At 34.9% G+C, this 16,597-nt stretch overlaps 1 protein-coding gene across 1 annotated transcript in view; it reads right to left on the bottom strand.

The window, feature by feature from the left end:
* The window catches only part of DNAH6 (dynein axonemal heavy chain 6), a 326,626-nt gene that overhangs the window by 297,156 nt on the left and 12,873 nt on the right, over nt 1-16,597 (bottom strand). Inside the window, exon 5 of the mRNA XM_025353865.1 lies at nt 2,360-2,627. Coding sequence (XP_025209650.1) covers nt 2,360-2,627 — 268 coding nt within the window. The remainder of the gene's footprint in view (nt 1-2,359; nt 2,628-16,597) is intronic.

Here is a 16,597-nt window from a genome sequence, read left to right as displayed (position 1 = left end):
GAAGAAAGTCAAATTTAACATTAAATTGTTATTGGGTAACAAGTTGCTTTGGAAAACTGCTCCATGTTTTCTCAAAAGGTTAAACATAAAGTTGCTAATGACCCAGCAATTCCACTCTTACGTACGTGCCAAAGAAAAATGAAAACATATGTCTAGACAAAAACTTGTACATGCATGTTCATAGCAGCATTATTCATAATAGATAAAAAGTGGAAACAATCCAAATATCCATCAATAGATGGACAAATAAAATAGGTATATCCAATATAATTTGCCAACTTTTAAAAATGCTATGCTACAACATAGAAGAAGAACCTTGAAAACATTATGTTAAAAAAACAAAAGTCAGTCATAAAGGACTACATACAGTCCTTGTGTATCCTCGGGTTCCACAGTCATGGATTCAACCAACTGTAGATTAAAAATGTAGTAGGGTATACAATGCTTGTGTCCATATTAAAGATGAATAGACTTTTTGGGTCATTATTTTCTAAACAATATAGTATAATAACAATTTACATAGTATATACATTGTATTAAGTATTAAAAGTAATTTAGAGATGACAAAGTATATACGAGGATGTTTGTAGGTTATATGCAAATACTATGCCATTTTATATAAGGGACTTGAGCATCCGTAGATTTTTGGTATTTGCTGGGGTGGTCCTGGAACCAGTCCCCCAAGACACTGAGAGCCAAGTGTATTGTATGATTCCATTTATGTGAAATCTACAGAACAGGCCAGTCTATGGAGATAGAAAGTAGATTAGTGGTTGCCTATAATTGGGGGAAGGGACAGGAAGGTCAGAAAGAAATAGAGTGACCACTAAAGGGTAATGAGGTTTCCTTTGGAGCGATGCATATATTCTAAGATTGACTGTGGTAATGGTTGATCAATTCTGTGAATATACTAAAAATAACAGAATTGTGTACTTCCAATGTGTGAATTGTATGATATGTAAATTATATATCAAAACTGTTATAAGGAAATGATGTAGGCACAGGTGCCAACAAAATTGGTTATTTAAAAAAAATCATAAAAAGAAAACAAGGACAGTATGTCTCCCTTCAACCTTTTCTAGGGGAATCAGCCCTAGTTAACTAATTATAAATATAAGACTAGTGGTAAGTGTGTGGGTGATTACAGCATTTAATACATACTTAAATGACTGCAATGATTCTGTTATTTAGGCCAATCCTTGCTTAAAAGGATGAGAGCTTTCTAGTCTGCTGGGACTAAATTTAAGAGAAGATACTATAAAGGCTGAAACACCACTGGTATGAATGATGGACACAGAATGAAAACTCTCAGCACAATAAGAGAACATGCCTCAAGGATTGATAGAAGACAAATCAAGAATGAACTATTTCACATACCTAGCAACACATGTATGATATATGTAGTGTTCAAGACATGGTAAAAGATGAAAGATGGTAAAATAACTTCAAATGACTGATGGATCCTTAATGAAATTTGAGTTTCATGTCAAGAAGGACTGGAATATTTTTTCACAATTCAGAATGCACAATGGAATGGATGACCTGAGATAGTCCATCTTATGTATTTGTCTTGTACCAATGTTTATGTTAGCCAGAGACCTTGAATGTTTTCCTATTGTGTGACTGGCATGTTGATAACAGTCTTTCATATTACTATATGCAAAGTGAAGGAAATGACTAGTAAAAAGCAAACTTGAGATACTATCACAGAAATAGACAGCTGAGGACCAGAACTCTGAGTGTGACGGTAATGATGATTGCAGTTTATTCCTAGGGGCCAAATAAGAAACTTCTAATGCAAGTTGAAATTCAATAGATAGAAATTTTAAATATGGTCACACATTTTTTCACAGTTTTGTTTTCATGATTGCCCCGTTGTCCAAAGTAAATATTAAAAATTTTCCTACGGTATGAATCCATTGTAAAGGAAATATATGATATATTGGGAGGTACTGACCCATGAAAACAAGGCCCTGACTTATTTTGGACTATAAAGTCTAGAGTGTCTCAAAGATGAGGGGAAGTAATAGAGGTTACCAGCCTACTCTGCTCAAAATGACATATAACTTTCCTAATCAATAACAAAGGGGATCACAAATCCAAAAACTCTGAGGTGACTTCTAATCAAAAGGGACCTGTCCAACTCTCTTCTATTTTTGCATTTTGCAACCCTAGTTAAAATGTAGAAACACCCCTAGATTGCTAGACTCCTAAATGACAATACAGGATGAAAACTGGGAATTCTCTTAAGAATATAAAATATTTGATTTCAAGAACAGTCTATACCAACAGCTATAATAAATTCACACTTTCTTTTTTTGTAAGTAATTATTTTAAAATATGAATGATAAATACATACAGGATTAACAATGAACAAATTTTTTTGTAGAGATTTTCGACATCCGGTGATTTTCTTGGAGCGGACATTCTTCCTCCACACACTAAAAGCCTTCCATTTCCGGAACAGTGAAAATATGGGAATCTTAGTGAGTTCTCTGTGATATAGATATTCCTGTTCCCATCGATCAATTTCTATAAATTCAATGTCTTCATTATAAATGTGTGTTACTGCCCTTTGGCTAATAGTATAGTAGTCATTTTTATTGATGTTCTCATAACTTACAACTCTATAAACAAATAAAAATTGGGACTAATAAATAAAGTATTCAATACAAAATGAAGCAATTGCATTACTTTTTTATTCTACAGAGATAAAACATTTCTGGAAAGCAAACATTATTTAAAGTTAAAAAATTCTAACCAACTACTTTCAGATTAAATATATTACTCCAGAAAACGAGTTAAACAAGTTGGGCTTATTATAAAGATTTCACAACTGTGGCAATATGCTTGATGATTTCAGTTACATGATTTTTACATTAAAATGAATTGACTATAAATTATTAAAATTTAATAGTTCTACATTAAAACTATCTGGAGCCAAATTTTTATCTATTATTAACTCTTCAGAAACTATTCAATATTAATAGCATAAAAGAATTTTACACTATCAAGTCAGGACAGAATTATGAGAAAGGTAAAAGTAAGGAAATATTAATTAGGTGAGATAAGAATCAAGACCAATATTATATGCCCAATTTATCACCAACAAAATATTTATTACTGATAAATTGTTTAGTTCATCATATTTCTCTTTCAACTGTTGTCATGGACATTTTTCAACTGTATGAGTAACAGAAAACTGATCAAGTAAAGAAAAGAAGCAAGAACAAAGTAAAAACAGAAGAAAGGATAGGAGAAAGAAATGAAGCAATGAAAATAGGGCTGATTCTCTAAAATTGCTTAAAATAAAATTTTTGCTACAGCAAAACGATATTCTCTGTAAGTTTAGTTATAATGCTGAAATATTGAATGCAAGAAATATTCAGTAATAGAACAAGTGTGAAATATGATATAGCATCTTATTAAAATATATTTAGGAATTTAGGAAAACAACATTTTTCTGAAATGTTTCTGTTAGGAGAGCTTAGTAAAACAAGATAAAGGTTAAGGGCAAAAACAAAGCCCTAAATTATTTCTGTGTTAAAACTACGCAAAAATTACATGTACTGCAGAGAAATTAGACAGGAACACTCCAGTGAAAATCAGCTATCTTCCACATCTTTCAGTCCTTGGCTCTACATTCTGAACCTGGAGTCCATGGTCATTTTATATTTTATTTTATTTCATCCCATCCCATCCCATCCCATCCCATTCCATTTATTTCTACTACTACTATTATTATGATTATCTTTGAGATGGAGTCTCACTCTGTTGCCCAGGATGGAATGCAGCCACGTGAACTCGGCTCACTGCAACCTCTTCCTCCCGGGTTCAAGAGATTCTCCTGCCTCAGCTTCTGGAGTAAGTGGGATTACAGGCGCCCGCCACCATGCCTGGCTAATTTTTGTATTTTCAGAGAGAGGGTTTCACCATGTTGACCAGGCTGGTCTCGAACTGCTAACCTCAAGTGATCTCCCTGCCTCAGACTCCCAAAGTGTTGGGAATACAGGCGTGAGCCACCATGTCCGGGCCACAGCCCTTTAACACAGCCGTCAGGTTATTTGCGAAATCCCTGAAACTGTTTTACGGAAAATTCATGTATATATGTATGATCAGTTTTTAAGACACTGGAACAAAATTCTATGTTTTGGGTCTGTTAATAAAAGAGTTAAGAACCACTGGTATAAATCATTTTTAGTTTTTAATTTCTATTTTCATTTTAATAAAACTGAGTAACAAAAATATTTTTTAAATTATGGCACACGGGACAAGAATGAAAGCAAACCTAAACCAAGAGCTGTTCATGTGAGTGTGCAAGGAGATATGGGGGGCTGATGGTGCTGTGCGAAGTGGGAGAGGAATACTCCCTCCAACTTCAGGGCTGCCACGGAAAACCTTCAACCTGCTCGGCTTTTACCTGATTCCACTATCTGACTTTTTGTCTGTGTTCTAATTAACTCACCTCAGAAATGTCTGGAAAAATGCCAGGTATTGCACAGGGCTGCTGAGGAATATGGAATACATTTTACATGTTTTTCCTTTTCTCATTGTCAATAGCTAAAGATACAATTAGGGTATTCTTGGGGTGATTCTCTCTAAATGTAAAACTTCAATTTGCCACTGAAATTGTAATCAACTTCAGATGTTTCATTAACATCAGGCATCAAAGCAATTTAAAAACAAGAATAAATTGCTGACCACAGCCCCGGTGCATGTCTGGAAAACTTGCTCTGTGCAATCTATCTGCTACTGATGGCCCTTCTAGAAGATGGTAGCTGTGGTCCATGATGTTGAATTCTAACTTGGCGCTCAGTGCCACTTAGAAATTCTTTTTATTTGTATTTCTCTTCTTATCACAGAACTTCATTCTTAAGCCCCCAAGTCTTCTCCTTCTTTACACATCTCTACTATTCATTGAAAACTGAACACACGAGAACCCTTTCAAAGGTTGGATCATCATCATCAAAATCATCTGGGGTGCTTATTAAGAATCCAGATTTCTGAGTCCAACGCAGAATCAGAATCTTTATGTATTCCAAGACTCAAGGATAGGGAGATGCCTGGGTGACTGCAATATACAATAATGTTTGTGAACCACCAAACTTTATTTCAAAACAAATAACCAAAAAAATGTGAAGACAAGGCAAGCTCCCTCTCATATCTTCACTTGAAGTTCAACATACCATGTTTTTTCCCCCTGATTGTTTCTCTCATGCTTTCCTCCAAATGGAGATGGAGAGGTTTCACCTCGTTTTTCTCTAACTCTCCCTAGTCTTTTTGTTTCTTTTCCTCCACATCTAAAAGTGTGCAGAATGTCCCTTTAGCATATAGAAAATCTTTTCTTGACCCTTCCACCTACTTAACTAAAATCCCACACTTTTCTTCTTCTTTTAAGTTTCCTTTATAATGGTGTGTGTCAATGGCCACATCCACCTTATCCATTCCTTCTTAGAGTTCCTGAAAAGGAACTCTACTTTTCAGGTTTTGCTTCCTGCTACTCTAATGGAATTATTTTTCCAAAGATCAACAGGGACTTCCTTCAAGCCCAATCCAGTCGGTAGGTAGAAGGGGCCACAGGGTCAGGAAAAGATTTGCATAAAAGAGAGTATATGCACATTTCTCTGTGATCTTATTCTTAGACTTTCCAGTTCATTACTGAGAGGCCATCTCCCAGATCTACTCCTTGGACTGGTGTGTTTTGCTCTACATGCTCTGCCTAAAGTGTTTATCCATTTCAGGAGTTGAACCACAACTCCTATGATGATGACTGCCCCCTCAGCATTTCTTAGCACTCAGGATCAAACTTCAGTTGCCTCCTAGAGAGTGGTTTTGGATGTTTGTTCCACTAAGACCTTTCTTTGAGGAGATAATCAGAAAAAGTAGGCTTCCTTTAAGAAACAAAAAGAAAACTTTTTAAAATTCGAGTGTTATGTGATAAAATTCCTACTTTTCAGATAAAGAAGATGACTTTAGGATCTAGTTAACTAGAGATCCTTGGATAGTTAACTAATTAGATTGAGATGGACGTCTCAAATAAAATTATATTTAACTATGCTCTACTATCTCATAATTGGAAAAAATGTATGTAGTGCTTTCTTGCTGTTCAGTGAAGATCAAAGGGTCCCTTGTCAAATTATTTTACACTAGAACCTGTCTGTATCCATCTTAAATGAAACTTAGACTTCAAGACTTCTATTAATTTCTAAAAGTATGTGTGTTTCATTTGAGATAACCATACGAACTTAGAGAATTTTGGGGCCCTTGTGGTAGGTCAATCATTGTCCTATTATTATTATTCATTTCAGATATAACTCAAAGTGAACCTACTTTGGGGCTTAGAACCCCTCTGGGGTTTAAAAAAATTTTTCTCCTCCTGAAATCAATTCATTGACTTCCAAAACAATAAAACCTCAATGTGATGTTATTTTAAATAGCAGTTCCATCTGTTATACACTGCAGTGATTGGAAATGCTTCTACTCATCCTTAAACCAATCTACCAGACTAATATTGCAGAAACATAGTTTGCCTCATGTGACTGTTGTGCTCAAGAACCTTGAATAGCCTCTTATTGCTCCTGTCATTAAATCCAAGTTATTCTCCCAGGTATTTGTGGCACTCTCTTCCTGTTTCACATTAGTTCCTTCTCTGTCCACACAAATCATCCCCTTTAGTTAGGCTGATTTCTTCATCATATTCATCTTAGGCCATGCTTGAATGCATACATCTGTCTTTGTTCCCTGTTACCTCCTGCTTCTTTCAAATTTCTGATTTCTACAGGAAAGAGAGTTATTCCTTACCTGCTTTAAGGCTGAATTAGATAAGCTCTTGTGGCCCTATACAACTCTAAGTTGTCTATTTTCATTATTACATGGTTTTAAGTATTATGATTTGGGTGTATTCATTGAATAAAGGTAAGCAAGAAAGTGCCTGGGAAGAAACAGGCCACTTCCTGAGTTCTGCATTTATCAACTTCAATCTGTTTGATGATGGTCCTTGCCATGACTCAATGTGAGACTAGGTCTAACCTAGCCAGGGGAAGAGAAATGCTTGCTTTATTTCTGGTTTGATTAACCAAAGATGGCAAAATATCTGGTAAAGAACTCGTTTCTACCTGGAAAATTAAACAAAAGCAAAACTAAGAGGAAACTTCCAAGTTTCATCACTAGGAGAATGCTTTAGGGTCAATGTTTCTCAATGTATGGTCCTTGGAAGAGCAGCATGAGCACTATGTGGGAATTGCACATTCTCAGGCTCCACCCTAGGCCTGTTAAATCATCTAGGGGTTTAACTATCTGTGTTTTAGCAAGTCTTTGAAGGCTTGAGAAAAGGTGCTCTAGGTCCATGAGGCATAACTGTGATTGAATCTTAGAATCAACTGGCAAGTTTTAAAGAAAAGCTGTTGCTCAGGCTCCACCACAGACTGATCAGATAAATCATAAGTAACTGGGTGATTCTATTGAGCAGCTAAGGCTAAGAGCTATTGCTCTAGGTTCTTCAGATTTTTGTATGAAATGAAACCATCATTCACTAAATCACCATAGCTCCAGAGCAGTGCCAGGATGTGTGTGCATGTATGTTTGTGTGTGCATGTGTTTGAAGAAAGGGTAGGGAGACAATCTGGGGTCTAGATCTAACCAATGCTTGGCTTTTACTAGTATTGGGAAAAAAATAGATCTAATGTAAACCAGGGAAGAGAAATGCTTGTTTTATTTCTGGTTTGATTAACCAGAAGGAGGGTTTTTGCTTATTCCAAATGAAAATCCAAAGTGTTTCCACTTGCTGACTCAAATTTGACTTAAAAGATTTAAATGTCTTCATAGATTAGCCTAAGAAAACTGCCATTGTGTTAGACAACCTGGTGAGGTTTTTTTTGATAATATGGCTTCAAAATGATCTGTTCCTTATTACATAATATATATACCTCATTCTAAAGTTTTTAAAAAATAATTAGAATTTCACACATAAACTAGAATGCCTCTACTTCAGAAGGTTTTAAGCTGGCATCTGTGTTTTCTGTTCTTGGCCACTAAATAGTAATATAATTTAAAGGATAAAATAGCTCTAGTGTGAAATTTTAAAAGCTGCCTAAAAAGTACTTTTAACAAGTTTAAAAACAACCAGAGAACAAAACTAGTTGTTTAGAAGGAACATGTCTTGAGCTTAGAGTAGAAGTTGATATAGTTCTAATATCTCAAGTCATGTACCTGTGTTTCAAAGATTCTAATCAGAATCCTAATCCTAACTACTGACTTAACAAAGTTTCTCAAATTTACATGATCACAGAGCACATCTGTTAACCACCTATCAATTAGAATCATTTACGTCTAATGTACTTGGAAAGACACACTGGGAAACACTGAGGTATAGGAGACATGGTGTCCTGTTTTAGGCATTCTGTGGACCCAAAAGATGCTCAGATTTTGGGGAAGGCTCTGCCATACAATCTGAACTATCTGTTATATTTTAATAGCTTTAAACTTGACATTGCACAGAGAATGAAATCATAGAATTGAAAGATGGGAGCATCAGACATTACTCTGAATTTCCTACCTTCAAATCACAAAACAATATCAAATAGAAAGGTCGTTAATCTATACCTCAATTTTCTTATCTTTCCACTATAGATAATGCCATTCTAATAGGATGTTTATGAGGAAGAAAGAAGACTAATGTACTGAAAGCACTTGGCACAATGCCTAACACAGTGTGTGTGACACAAATGCAGGAGTAGTTGTCATTATGAGGATGAGTATATTAAGTGGAGTGCATGAGGACTTGGGTTCTAAAATCCAAATAATCTGAATCTCAGCTCCATGACTCACTAGCTACATGAACTTAACTCTGTGATTTTCATCATTTGTAAAATGGGTATATCAATCCCACCTACCTTAAGAGTTGCTGTAGAGATTAAATGAGCTAATACATATAAAACATTTAGAACAAGATTTGGCATACACTATAGTTGGTGTTAATACTATCATGTGGCAGTACTCACCCATTAACATCGTAAAGACTTAGTACCCCACTATGCCTTATAAAAGCACCCACAGTTCCTTACCAACGTAAGTTTGTATTTCAAAGGCCAAAACAAAAAACAGCAAAATGTTAATTTATATAATTGAAATAACGGTGAGGTGAAGGGTTACATAGATATGAAAAACATCTATCATCTACTAGGGAGAGAATTATCTAATATCAACAGTGGGTCCTTTTATACTAGCCTGAAAAAGAAATACTTTAATATACCTCACCAGGGGTCTTCTTAGATCCAACTAAATGTTAAAACTCACAAGACTGTCATATACTTCTTTTTGGCATTCATCTACTCAGAAAAATCTGGGACAGGAACCACTTATTGCCATCAGGGCAGCATCAGACATTACTTCCCCATTGGAGTCCTTGCAGCAGTCTAATAGCCACCTGGGAGCTATCTTCTCCCTAGGTGTCAACTCAGATGCAAAAAGATGAGATCCACATTGAGTGGATATGAAAGCCACTCTGGCCTAAAAGCCTTATTACTCACAGGAGCCAACATCTCTTGCAATAACCCCATAAGCACAGATTTCAGCGTTCCTCCAGGGCACATGCTCAGAAAAAAAAAAATAATCTGAATTATGGGAAGTCAAAAGTTATGACTCCCCATAAGGTATTTATAATTCTTTCTTAGTTCCTCCCAATGCAGCTATAATTTACTAATCGATGTCATTTTTATCATAAGCAATATTGCCTATAAACAATCAACATTTTACTCTTTTTAGGTTGTCAGGGGCACAGAGCTGTGGGGTTAGCCAAAGGTCAGATTCTCATGGAGGAGAAAATCATTCTACAATCCTCTAGAACAATGCTTCTCAAACTTTGAATGTTATAAAATCCATGCAATGATAACATTTTATAAGGCACACGGATATAAACTGCAGGGGCTTGGTGAAGACATTAATGACAATTTCTTTATATAGTATGACTAAACACAATGCACATAATATGTGGGATTATATAATTTTTAATTTGGGACATAATTATCCCAAATTAGGGATATAATATTTAATTTGATAAAACTTCCAATTATGTCTAGCTCATAAGAAACCACAGCTGTGACCATAACTTTTTTGAAGTAGCTACCTCATGTCTAATCAAGACATGATGAATGATCTGTCCAAGTTCTTGATAGTCACCACTCCTAAGAAACTTTGTAAAAGTAGCAGGCAGCAAATGGCAGAAGATGATTTATTTATTGTTTTGTCTCTGATATATAAAAACTCCCTTTTCCACTAGCCAAAATTTGGATAACTTGTTCTCTTGAAATATTCACCAAAAGTACCACCATTCTTTAACTCTAACAGTTGTTACTTGTCTTTCTTTGATGCAGTGTTGACATTTCCTGTAATAATTTTTAGAAACAATGGTGAAGATTTCTCTCAAACACAGATAGATGTTATTCTATTTGACTTAATAATCTTTCTTTAGGTTCAAGTCCGCAACTAAAAAATCATGAGAACCATTTTAAACATTACATTTCCCAAGTTGAATTTTTGCTGTCAATTCCTAATTTTTGTCAGTAAGTGTTATTATATTTCCTGGCAGCTGCTATAATTTTTCAGTTAAGCTATTCAGGTGGTCAAATGTCAATTAAGCAACCCAGGTGTGTAGCCAAGAACTAACCTTTACTAAATCTGCAAAGTTGAATCACTTGCAAAATACTTCCCAATTCTTGATAAAACTCATCCTTTGGATTGCCAATGCACTTAACTATGAAACAACAAAAAATAGTATTCTGTTCTCATTTTTTTTGTAGAAAGCTAAAAACAAATGGTTATGTGGTTGATAGCTTGGATTTTATCATAGACATCATTTTGACAATATTTTAAAATTCGTAATTCATAATTTTAGGAAACCATTTACATATGGAAGTCCCTCTGCAAATAAAATATTACTTGAATATCAGTGTTATCAGAGTAAACCTTGGTTGTAACAAACATTTTTAGACGTATTTTCATAATGTCTCATTTGCCTTGAATATTCAATCCCTAGAGATTTTTTTTTCTTCTTTCTAAACAAAGTTATTCCAGACATTTCACCTCAGAGACTCTAAATAGTGCTGTCTAGCAGTTACTAATGTCTATAGATTCATCAATATGCAATTAAATATTGCAATAAAACTTTAATAATGTCTTGGATTATGATTATCTATATCATCTAATATGTTGGTCTACTAATAACGTTATTGATTTTTTTTTCTTGCTTTTCTGGTTCCAAGTAGTATAAAAAACTTCGACACAAGCTGGTAAAATCACAATTCTTCCTGAGTCCAAGTGATCTCATTGTTCAGTTCCCACCTATGAGTGAGAACATGCCAACATGGCACAAGTATACATATGTAACAAACCTGCACGTTATGCACATGTACCCTACAACTTAAAGTATAATAATAATAAATAAATTAAAAAAAAATCACAATTCTACAATAGTGATTCATTCTGATGTTAGATATTATGTGTTCTTGCACTCCTAGCTTCTTGAGCTTCTTTAGCTGATGCTAATCTAAAAACAGAAATTCGTTTCATATTTTGTTCTCGTAATGCTTTTAAAAGTTCACACCCTTTTCTGGGTGGGGTGGATATTTCTGATAAAGTGTTGAAATAACTTGTTTGACACCACTGATTAATCTGGTAACATTTTTATACAAATAAGATATTTAGGCAAAAGGACAGGTCTATTACTGTAGTTTACAAATCTAAGTTTGAGATAAGCTTAATTATGCTGCCTAATTTCTCATCTCTTTTGACTGCTGTGTTTGCCATATAGATCTGATAGTTTTCTAGCTTTAACAGAAAATTTTCCTTATAAATGAGCAAAAAGATAAATATCTGTCAAAATTAAATCCATATTACCATAAAGCATTTAAGAGAATTGTAGACCTTAACATCAGCAAATGATTTAAAATGTTTTAAAAATTCAAGGATGTGGTAAGAAAATATAAAGTATTGGTATATAGGTTTCATTAATTTAAGACGTAAAAGTATAAATTTTTTTTAAAAATAAACATTACTTACATTCATATAGGATCAAAAACATCTTTGAAAATTACAAAAGCCTACAGTGCTCTTTACCAAGATAATTTTATTAGAATATGTTTTCTAATAAAGAAATGTTATTTCTAATGTTTAATATGTTATTCTATTCGACTTAATAATCTTTCTTTAGGTTCAAATCCACAACAGTGTCTAAAAAATCATGAGAACCATTTTAAACATTACATTTCCCAAGTTGAATTTGAAAATTCAGCTTTGAAAAACAATTTTTTAAGTTTTAAAAACAATTCATTATGAAATTCAATTAAACTTCAGATTTTTCCCAGTTGGTAACATCAAAAACGAAACAAGAGGAAAGGAGGAAAGAAAGGACAGAAAAAATAATCAGGCCGGGCGCAGTGGCTCAAGCCTGTAATCCCAGCACTTTGGGAGGCCGAGGCGGGTGGATCACGAGGTCAGGAGATCGCGACCATCCTGGCTAACATGGTGAAACCCCGTCTCTACTAAAAATACAAAAAACTAGCCGGGGGAGGTGGCGGGCGCCTGTAGTCCCAGCTACTCCGGAGGCTGAGGCAGAAGAATGGCGTGAACCCAGGAGGCGGAGCTTGCAGTGAGCCGAGATCGAGCCACTGTACTCCAGCCTGGGCGACACAGTCAGACTCCGCCTCAAAAAAAAAAAAAAAAAAAAAAAAAAAGAAAAAATAATCAGAAACATCCAATTGCTTATTTTTTTAGGAACACCTAATGTTGTGTCAATAGGAAAACAAAAAAAAAAGCAAATGAAATTAAAAAAAACTGAACAAGGATTTCTTTGTGTTTCTCACATACACAAAACAAAGAGTTTTGCTGATAAACTGAGTTTGTCTTAGAAACCTAAAGGAAGTGTCTACAGTAACAATCAAACTCAGTGGGATGGTTCAACAGGAAGGTGGCAGAGGCTGTGTTGTGTTCCCACTACAGAGCTGCTCTCTGGCAGAGGGGGCTACACAGTCTTACTCATGGAAATATTTTCTGAATTCAGGAAGTTTAACAAAGTAATCATACAAATATTAGAAAAACAAAATTTCACCCTTGGTAAATTTCTGAGTGATTGCGTCTTTTTTAAAACATAAGTTTTTACCACCATAAACAACTAGGGCACACCGGAAGTCACTTGGTTGGCTGCCGTTCTCATCTTGGGAAGCTTTGCTTTATAGCTGTGTTTAACACTTAGCATCTGGAACCACTGACTGGGCATTTGATACTCACTCAGACCATCAGTTTTATGTAAATTTTGGGAAGGTCTCATTGCAAATTTTAAAATAATAAATATAAGCCATAATTTTAAAAAATTAATAACAAGTTTCTCTTTAGCCACCTGAATGACGGGTAGTGTGAGCCACAGATGAGGGTTCACACACAGCTAGTTCCTTTTCCCTGTTGTAATTTTTTTAAAAAATTAAAAGATGTTAACAACCTTAGTTCTTTGGAAATGAGACCATGTAACTAGAACTTCTGTCACATAGTTCTGGACCTCTAGACAATCTATGGATCCAGAATTTCTGATGATTTCACTAGAGTCTGCTTTTAGCACTAAATCAGATGGTAAGCCAACAAGTACATTATGCTATAAAGCTGCAAGGCTGGGTGTTTCAATTTAGAAAATGGAAGTAAACAAATTCTTATCAGCTCTTTGGTGAAATTTGGATTGAAAATATCTCCTCAGGTTTTTGAGTTTAAATATGATTTTTATTTTCCTCCAACTAGTAAAATCATAAGAGGCTGGAAAGAGCCAAATCTGTCCTAAGGTACATTTGTCATATACACTAGAATTCAGTCAGCCCAAAATCCCAGTGTTGTATTCTTATCTTCAAAATATTTTGGACCAACGTGATAGGTTATCTACTCAAAATATTAAACATATCTCTAAGACATGACCCTTGAGCAAGCCCCCTAAAATCATAGAAATGGTCTTTATTAGTATTATTAGTTTCACAAAATGTTTTAAATCTTACTCTTCATTTCCGGCATATTTCATGATCGAAATAAAATCTTTTACTTGCTATTGCACTGTATGACCATGGAAAAGTGCACAGTTAGTATCCTTGATTTGAGGAGATCTACAATTTTCACTCTCTGTCAATGCTAAGTCAAAAATGAGAGGTTTACTGTTGTATGTGAATGTTGTCTCCGAGCAGGGCAAACCTTTCTTGCTAAGTGCTCAAACACTACTGATTCCTACATGCCTTTTGCAGTCTAAATCCCTGCTCACAACTAAATGAAAAAACTCTTCTATAGCACAGGTTTTTAGTGATAACTGGAAAAAAATTGTCAAGCATATTTTTCTCATATGTGTACTGTATTTATGGCAAACACTGATATCTGCATTGCACATTTGTGATTAAAGCAAAATACCTGTCAGCACACTTTACAGTGATGTGCATAGAGTTAGTTAATAAGCGAATTTTGCAAATAACTTATAACTTATTCTATTTTCTCTCTAAGCATACCTTGCCATAGGTGCTTCAGCAATAGCATGACATATTGTTTCAAAAACATTTTTGCTATAAGAAGTGCAACTTTAAATGATTTCTATAGTTTAGATCTCAATTTCACCTTTACTCAGTTCTATACTGAGAAGCATTATTTTGCATTTTGTTCACATATTTTTCTGGAAAAAAGTCAATAGACTCATCAGAGAGACAGATTATTGCTCTAGACTGAAAGATTATAAAAAAATGCTTCCAAGGCTTCACCACATTTGTTGGGTAGTGAAGACATTCTTCAACAGCAAACTCACAGCCTTATAGTTATTTTATCACATTACTTTTCAAAGGAGTTTGGTATAACATGACCTCATCTTGTTGACACAGTATATACTATGTTTAACTTCCAGTTTAGCTGCTGCCAACTCCATAGCATCCAAATAATTGTCTTTATTCACAAGGTTTATGATATTTCAAGTTCAAGTTAGCGAGGAAAATTTAACATCAAACCCTAAAATGCAATAATGATAACAAACCATGATTCCAAAATATCTTTTCAAATAAGACCTTACATATTACTATTAAGCGTCACTTCTGTGAGTTCAAAAAGCATAAAACATCAACTCAATTTCCCTAGTAGAAGTGCTCATTAGTCTAGAAATAAATCTCCAGAACTGAACAAAGGCAGTTTTCAGTCTCCTCTTCAATACTTTAGCTTGTGCTGGTAAGTAGATGAGAATCAGTTCTACATGGGGCAAAATTTGGCTCTTCTCACAGTGGAAAATGAACATCACAAATAGCACCCTTTGATATCTGGGTTATTAGATGATTTTTTTTTACTGAAAACTATGAAAATATTTTTCACATATGAATCAAGAATTATGTTTTAAAATCACCAAATAACCCACTTTCCATCAGTTTCCACTTAAGATCTACAAGTTCTTCACCAAAAACTTACAAAGAGCTATAAAAGGGAGTAAGTAGTTGTAGGAATGACAATACCATTAAGGGTTTTTTTTTTAATTGAAGGGATTTAAATTACATTATATGTTAATTCTTCCATCGTAAAAAAAAATGAATTATCTCATGTTGGAAAAAGTCTCTTTTTTACCCCTATTCTCCTTCGTCTACCATCTCTTCTCCTTTTGACATCCCAAAATTAATGTATCCGAACCAAAACAAGTATTTTTCCCTGATGATTCTGCTCCATTCAGTCTTCTATGCCTCAGCTGTAAAAGGAAAATAAATCTTGGGGCCCCATAATCACTAAACTAAAGGTAAAAGTCAGGCTGGGAACTGCTAAGGGCAAACCTGCCTCCCATTCTATTTAAAGTGACCCCTGTGCTCACTGGGATAAATGCATATCTCATTGCTTCATTTGGAAAGGCTAATCAGAAACTCAAAGGAATGTCTCTTATCTACCTATGACCTGGAAGCCCCCTCCTCGCTTTGAGTTTTTTCATCTTGGCCTTGAGTTGTCCCACTCTTCCAGACTGAACCCAAGTACATCTTACACATATTAATTGATGTCTCATGTCTCCCTAAAATGTATAAAGCCAAGCTGTGCCCCTACTACCTTGGGCACATGTTATGTCATCAGGACCTCCTGAGGCTGTGTCATGGGTGCACATCCATGATCTTGGCAAAATAAACTTTCTAAATTAACTGAGAACTGTCTCAGATTTTCAGGGTTCACAGTTAATAGCAACTCTACCCCTCTTGCTCAGACAACTGGATCATTAAACTCATCCTGTACTCCTTTCTGGTTGTCTACCCTACATAATGTCTGTAAAGACATCCCACTGGCTTCATCTTCAAATTGTTTTCAGAAGCAGACCTATTTCTTACCACTTCATCATCATCCCCGATCTCTTTCTCGCCTGAGCATCTACGGCCTTCAATTTGTCTTCCTTTTTCAACCCTTGTTTCCTCAAAGCCTATTCTTCACACAGCAGCCAGAATGGTTCCTTTAAAAATGTAAATCAGATCATGACACTTTTCTGTCCAAAATCCTTCCATGGTTCTCCATTGTTGTAGCCAACAAGGTCTTGTACTATAGATACATCCTTTATCTCTTGTTCACTCTACTGTAGTCATAC

The sequence above is a fragment of the Theropithecus gelada genome, chromosome 13 (genome assembly GCF_003255815.1).
Source record: "Theropithecus gelada isolate Dixy chromosome 13, Tgel_1.0, whole genome shotgun sequence".
Lineage (NCBI taxonomy): Eukaryota > Metazoa > Chordata > Mammalia > Primates > Cercopithecidae > Theropithecus > Theropithecus gelada.
The sequence above is the reverse complement of the archived record's forward strand: the minus strand, read 5'-3'. Positions and strand labels throughout refer to the sequence as shown.